Source organism: Amaranthus tricolor, chromosome 9 (assembly GCF_026212465.1).
Source record: "Amaranthus tricolor cultivar Red isolate AtriRed21 chromosome 9, ASM2621246v1, whole genome shotgun sequence".
NCBI lineage: Eukaryota > Viridiplantae > Streptophyta > Magnoliopsida > Caryophyllales > Amaranthaceae > Amaranthus > Amaranthus tricolor.
In genome coordinates, this window is record NC_080055.1 from 9,711,107 (window position 1) to 9,718,420 (window position 7,314).

Below are 7,314 nucleotides of genomic sequence, written 5' to 3' on the forward strand. Positions count from 1 at the left end.
CCTAGTCTTCAAGTGCAAAAAGGAAAAGAATAAAGAATTGCTTTTATTTTTAAAACTTACCTGATCAGTTTAGAGTGCTTCCACCTCCACTCGGTACTTTTTTTTTCTTTCTCTTTACCTTCTTGTTTTGCAAAAATTTCTTTTCTTTCAAAATCTTCTTTACCTTCTTTTCTTTCTCTTTTCTTTCAAAATTTTCTTGTTCTTTTTATTCTCTTCCTATGGCTTATTCAATTTTCTTTTTTCTAGTTTTTCTTCTTTCAATTTTTGTTTTCTTCGATTTTCTGTCAAATTATATCATCTCTTTTGTTTCCTTCAATATTTTTCCTTTTTTCTTTATTCAATTTTGCTCTTCTTCTACATATCGTCTTCTTCATCTAGATTCTTCAATTGCTATTGGATTCGTCATTTTTTCTCTTCACTTTAATAACAATTAGACATATGACAATTTGACGTAATGTTTCAGTAGGTGCCCTTTTATGTCATTATGCGCTGTATTAGTAGCTTAGCACAATGACAATGAATGTTTGAGATCTTTATTCCAATTGTAATATGAATATGATATTTGACTTAAATTAGTAAATATGCTCTAGACTTGTTCTAACAAAAATGCGCGCGTCGCCTACGAAAAGTTCGCACTTTCGCCTTACTCCTTTTAAAACTAAGGTCTGATGTCTTCATGTCTTCTAGTCATTATTACTCCGTTATGTTTTAATGTAACTTTTGTCTGTTAGATCATTAACTGATACTAAATTTGGCCATTGTATTTGTTTCTTCTCTATCAACTTAAGGGTTTTGATTGTGCTGCTTATCTTAACACAGGATGAGATTCATGAAAGGGATCGATACTCTGATTTTATGCTTGCAGTTCTCAGGTACTCATTCTGCATTTAAATCCTGCAAATTTAATACACCTTTCTATATGGAGAAAACTTCTTTTGTTGATCCTAAATGAAGGTGTTTCTTGTTATTTCTTGGAGATCTTTTGGGATTAAGGCTCCGTCGTTGTTCTAGTACTAGTCTCACTCATCCTTCTCTTTTCATTTCTTTGATAAGGGGTGCGTGGGCTTGTTTTAGTGTTTCATGATTTCATTCTGTTATTAGGAAGTTTTTTGCTTGCTTACATTTGACCTTGCATGCAGAGACTTGCTTCCAAACTATCCAAATTTGCGCCTGGTGGGTAATTGTCAGATAATGTGTCTTCTATTTTGTCTCTCTGTATATCCTCAGAATTCTCATTATCTGAAACTTTCAGGTGCTTATGAGTGCTACGCTTGATGCAGAACGATTTTCTCAATACTTTGGTGGCTGCCCGATCATCCGTGTGCCTGGATTTACTCATCCTGTAGGTTTTTGGGATGCTTATTCTCTTATTTTTTCTCTTTTTTTTTTGGTGCTATGCTGCTGTCACAAGTGTACTTTGATTTTGTATACCCTTTTAAAATTTTAATTTACTGTATTTCTGTTTTAGGTCAAAGCTTTCTACTTGGAGGATATTCTGTCCATATTGATATCCAAGAAGAATCACCTAAATTATGCTTCATTAGATAACTCGAATGAAGTTGATGGCAGAATGAGTGAGGAGTCCTGTGTAGCCTTAGATGAGGCAATTAATATGGCTAGTTCAAATGAAGACTTTGATCCTCTCTTAAAATTAATTTCTTCAGCAGGAACTTCTAAAGTTTTGAATTACCAGAATTCTTCAACTGGAGTGACCCCTTTAATGGTTTTTGCGGGCAAGGGGAGAGTTGGTGATATATGCACACTTCTTTCCCTGGGTGCAGACTGCCATCTGAAGGCACATGATGGAAGTACTGCTTTAGATTGGGCCAAGCGTGAACACCAACCTGAAGCTGAAGAAATTTTAATGAAGTACATGGTAGATAACTCCCCAAACTTAGTGGAAGAGCAACAGCTGGTTGAGGATTATATCTCAACCACCAATCCTGAATTTATTGATGTTGTCATAATAAAGAAGTTGCTAAGTAAGATATGTATGGAGTCAGAGAAGGGAGCTATCCTTATTTTTCTTCCAGGATGGGAAGAAATAAATAGGACCCGAGAGTGTTTATTGGCCGATCCATTTTTTAATGACTCTTCGAAGTTTCGAATTATTACTCTTCACTCTATGGTTCCAGCAGCTGAGCAAAAGCTTGTATTTAAGCTGCCACCTCGAGGGTGCCGGAAAATCATTCTCTCTACTAATATAGCTGAAACTTCTATTACTATTGATGATGTTGTCTACGTGCTCGATAGTGGTCGATTAAAGGAAAAAAATTATGATCCATATAATAATGTGTCAACACTACAATCTTCTTGGACTTCAAAGGCTAGTGCTAAACAAAGAGAGGGACGTGCTGGTCGCTGCCAGCCTGGAGTCTGTTATCATTTTTATTCAAAACTGCGAGCTGTTTCACTTCCAGAGTTCCAAGTGCCTGAAATAAAGAGGATGCCGATTGAGGAGTTATGCTTGCAGGTACGTTTCTAGGAATGATTTTCTGTTCTATGAAATAATTGAGTGTTCGGTATGCTTTCTTTTTTTCATTTTTTTTTCTGAGGGTAGGCTAAAGAATCTCTACCAGGGGTGGAAATTAATCCTTTTTTAGGTTATTCCACATGGTACTATTAGAAAAGTGCAAAAAACAAGGTGAAACTTTTTTATTGATGTCCACACTGTAGCATCAAAATTGTTAAAAATTGAGGACGTTTACATTCAATGCAACAACTACCACTTATTTGAACCTATACCTTGTACCTTTTCCTTTGTCCACCTTCACTCTCTCACTTCATTAATCCTCTGTTTAGAACTTGGCCACTAGTGAAGAGCTGTAAAGATGGATTGACCAAAAAAGAAAAAAACGGCATCTTCTTTCCAACTTGCATTAAGTGTACTCAACACAACAGGGGTGACAAGAGCTTCCTCTTCCCAACCCATCCCAAAGGGTCCTTCACAAGAAGAGAAAGGAAAGTCCAAGAAATGGTGAAGTGCAAGGATACTGTGTACTCTTTTGGCTGTAAAAAATTAGTAGTTAATGGATGTTAATGTTTTGTGTCTTTTGGATGATGTTGAATGTTGAATGCCTTGTGCAATTTAACATAGGTTGGCAATGTTGACGATGTTAATTGTCAGTATCTTTTGGATAGTATAAAATTTCAAAAAACTTTGCAAAGAGCTAGTATTTTTTATGATCCAATGCCACTTAAGATATTACTTAAATGTTTATGATCAAAAAGACCTCAATTAAATATTACAGTCTTCACATCTTAATCATCAACACCAGCAACAATACTCCACCAAAGGCGGGCAATTTCACTAACTTGACCAACAGCTTTGACTTGTTTCTTGAGAATGGTGTTTGAAGTAGGGCATCATTAACTTCATCCATAATTTCACCCACAACTACACCCACAACTTCACCGCTCTTCACATCATCATCTGTAACACCGCAGAAGTGTGTGCAGAGCTTACAATTAAAGTACAATCGATCGTGATTGGCAATGGATCCCAAAACCCTAACCTCTACACCACGTTGATTTTGGTAGTTGCAATAGAATAGCGTAACATCTTGAATGTCCAAATTAGTAGCCTTGAACCCATTTTTGATAACCCAGACATTTTGATTGTGAAAAGAAGAGATTGGATGAAGAAGTATGTGGAAGAAGATGAGTGACATGAATGAATTGTAGGAGGAATATAAAGGATGGAAAGGGATGGTTCCCGCCTAAAATAAGGGCAAAATTGAGATTAATTTGTGTTTTTCATTAATTTAACTGCAACAACATTAATTCATCAATGCTACGTGGCTAGTTACTGTTCATTCTGATGCTACGGTGTGGACAACAATGAAAAAAGTCTCACCACTCGCTTTTTGCGCTTTTCTGTTGTTACCATGTTACCCCTTTTTATTCTAGATTAGTAATACCGCTTTGTGTTTTTTACTTTGATAATTGTTCTATACATTTTAAATGCTCATACTTCTTTTCCCATTCTTATCGATCCTCAAATTATTGAATTTATTAGATAAATAAAAATATTATACTATACTATATATAACTGTCTCAAACCTCAATCACCTTTGTGCTTGATTGAAGAGGCAACCTCTCTTTTTCTCTATCCCACACAAACATTTGGGGTGGAGGGGCTGGGGCAGGCAGGATTTTGGTGCCCCCTGGACTAGGGGTTTGTTTTCTTGGAAGTATAGACAAAATCACTGAATTATTGTGAAGTCAAAATTTTCGTCAGGTATTTCCTTAATTCCTCTGGAATAACCTCTGTAGTCTCTTCTTCTAACACCCCCCACCCAAATAAAAATCATCACGTCATTCAAGGGTCTCCATTCTCTATTACATAGTTCACTACGTCATTGCTCTGTTTTTGCTCCGACAGTGCAATTACTGACTGCTACTTCTGCTCCAAGAGATGATAATCACCGGTGAAATAATGATGTGGTAGTGGTCATCGCTGGTGATGCTTCCTCTTGAAAGCTATTCCATCTCTAGGATTGGCTTGATCTGACTGATAGAAAGCAAAAACCTAAAGCTGCATGTGAAGACCCCTGTTTACTGTTAACCCTTTTATATCCGGATTATCACCCATTTTCCTTGTTTATCCACAATATTCATATTATTAGTACTTAATAATTTTCCTGAGTGGCTACAATGATAGTATCAATCGGGTTTGGGTTTTGGTGATGTAGCTAGTAGCATTTCTTGTTAGATGGTGCAACCGAGATTTTTTTGAGTTGGAATTGATGTGGTAACTGACCTATAGGTTTTTGGAATTGGATTAGTATCTATTCTCTTTGTATTTTGAAATTTTACAACTTGATTTTTGCTATTAATTTTTGGAGTTAAGTTAGATTCTATTGACCAATGCCTGAATGAAATGAAATATTGCTAATGGAGATGCATGGCTGTAGCCTGTAGGATTCTCCCAGAACTACTTATATTTATGAGATTGGTCTTTACCATATCACTTTTAACAGGTCAAGTTGATTGATTCAAGTTGCAAAATTCAAGAGTTTTTGAAGAAAACATTAGACCCTCCTGTACCTGAGACAATAAAAAACGCTGTCACCATCCTCCAAGAAATTGGAGCTCTGTCTCCCAATGAGCAATTGACAGAATTAGGGAAAAAATTGGCTTCTTTACCTGTGCATCCTCTAACTAGCAGGATGCTTTTCTTGGCTATCTTGTTGAACTGCCTGGACCCAGCCTTGACGCTTGCATGTGCAGCTGATTATAAAGACCCCTTCATTTTACCTCCGTCACCAGATATAAGAAAAAGAGCTATTCAAGCTAAACAGGAGATTGCTTCATTATATGGGGGACAGAGTGATCAACTGACACTCCTTGCCGCATTCGATTGCTGGCGGTCTGCAAGAGAGAGAAATCTAGAAGCATGGTTTTGTAAGACATACTATGTCTCATCAACCACCATGAGAATGTTGTCTGGTATGCGTATACAACTTCTGAATGAGCTTATCAGAACTGGATGTGTTTCAGATGATGTGTCTAAATGTAGTAAGAATGCGAAGGAGCCGGGTATAATTCGTGCAATTCTTGTTGCTGGCATGTATCCGAAGGTAGGAAGACTGCATCCTCCTAGCAGGAATCGTAAAAAGCTCATTGTGGAGACTTCTGAGGGTGATAAAGTTTTTTTGCATTCTCAATCAATTGCCTCAAAAATACATATTGAGAAACCTGATGAGCCTCCTCTACTTGTATATGATGAGGTAACTCGAGGAGATATGGGTTTGCACACCAGAAACTGCACAATCATCAATCCACTTCCTTTGATATTACTTGCAAAAGAAATTGTTGTGGCACCGGTGTCTACAAGGGACAATGGCGAAGATCCGGATGATAGTGGCAGTGATGCTGCTGGAATCGAAGATATGGATGTTGAAATGGAGGACTCTAATAAAATGGATAAAAAGGGAGAGAAGGTCATGTCATCACCTAAGAATGTTGTTACATTGATTGTTGATCATTGGCTTCCCTATAAATGTACCGCCCTTGAAGTTGCTCAAATTTACTGCTTGAGAGAGCGGTTATCTGCAGCCATCCTTTTCAAAGTAGGTCTATTTTTTGTAAATAATTTAATATTCAGAATGCTGTTTCGTTTATGCCTTTTCAAAATTTTCGACTGCTAACCTATGTGCAATTTGGCTCAGGTATCAAATCCGAGAGAGGTTCTTCCACCAGCTCTGGGGTTATCCATTTATGCAATCGCATGCCTTTTTGCTTATGATGGGATGAAGGGAATAAATTCACCGTTTTCTGAATCTGTGGAAACTTTGACTTCAATGGTGGATAATACTGAAATTGACAACTCTTCCTCAGTGAAGAAAGATGTATATCAGGCTCCGACTCCGAGTGGACCCCTTCTTTCCCTATTTTATGATGAGATGTCAGTTCGACCTCTGCATGATGTTCCATCACCATTGCAAGGAAGTTTTGAACCAGGGGAAGAGCAGAATTCCATGCCAATGGCTGGGGTTGGAGCTCCAGCAGTAACAGGGCAAGATTTGCCTCAGTTAAGATATGTACCATGTGAGCCAACACCAGGCGCGCCAGTGCCATGTGAGACAACAAAAGTCTCAGCCAAAAAACGACGACGTGCAAACAAAGGTGTTAAGAAAGATATTCTAGAAGGTAATCCGTGATGTTTAAATGGTACTTCAGCTGAAGTGTTTTAGTGGGCCTGAGTCTGCGAGTTGATTGACACCTACCGGTTTTCGATGTACTTTGGGCGCTACATTTAGCGAGGCTTTCTGTTTGAGAGTGCTTCGGACAATGGGCAAGGGCATTATACGTTCTTGTTGATCTACTGATGTTACGGCAAGGATCCTGACCAAGATGTTCATAATTTTGTTGTTTGTATAGGGTGTATGACTACTACAATAGAGCTGAAATTTGATCTATCTTTTACTATTACTTTGATTATTATAGATCAAAGTAGGTTTCCCCACAATAATATTGCTAAAGAGCTTGTAACTTTATTGTTTGAAAAGTTTTTCTCGATTAGCAAATTTGCAATCTCAGTCACAATGATCCGATGGGGATATGAAACCTGGCTTTATTTCTGGTGTCTACTTAAAAAAACGTCAAAAAAAACTCTAAAATTTGTAAGAGAAAAATAGCATTTTTTTTTCCTTAAAATTGTTAAAAGATAAAATAATTTTAAATGTATGTTGATATGGATTATTTTCTGTTTACCATCCATGTTGATTAAGTTTTTATGTGAAAAAAAAACATGTTGCTACGAAAAAACCATAGTGATTTGTAGAAATGTTCAAAACAGACTCAATGATT

The 7,314-nt window shown here is 37.1% G+C and overlaps 1 protein-coding gene across 1 annotated transcript in view; it reads left to right on the forward strand.

The window, feature by feature from the left end:
- LOC130824548 (DExH-box ATP-dependent RNA helicase DExH6-like) overlaps positions 1-7,031 on the forward strand; it is a 21,242-nt gene extending 14,211 nt beyond the window's left edge. Inside the window, exons 9-14 of the mRNA XM_057689605.1 lie at positions 820-872; positions 1,140-1,173; positions 1,253-1,342; positions 1,469-2,473; positions 4,983-6,074; positions 6,174-7,031. Of these exons, the coding sequence (XP_057545588.1) occupies positions 820-872; positions 1,140-1,173; positions 1,253-1,342; positions 1,469-2,473; positions 4,983-6,074; positions 6,174-6,665 (2,766 nt within the window). The 3' untranslated portion in view covers positions 6,666-7,031. The remainder of the gene's footprint in view (positions 1-819; positions 873-1,139; positions 1,174-1,252; positions 1,343-1,468; positions 2,474-4,982; positions 6,075-6,173) is intronic.
- The last annotated feature ends 283 nt before the right edge of the window (positions 7,032-7,314 follow it).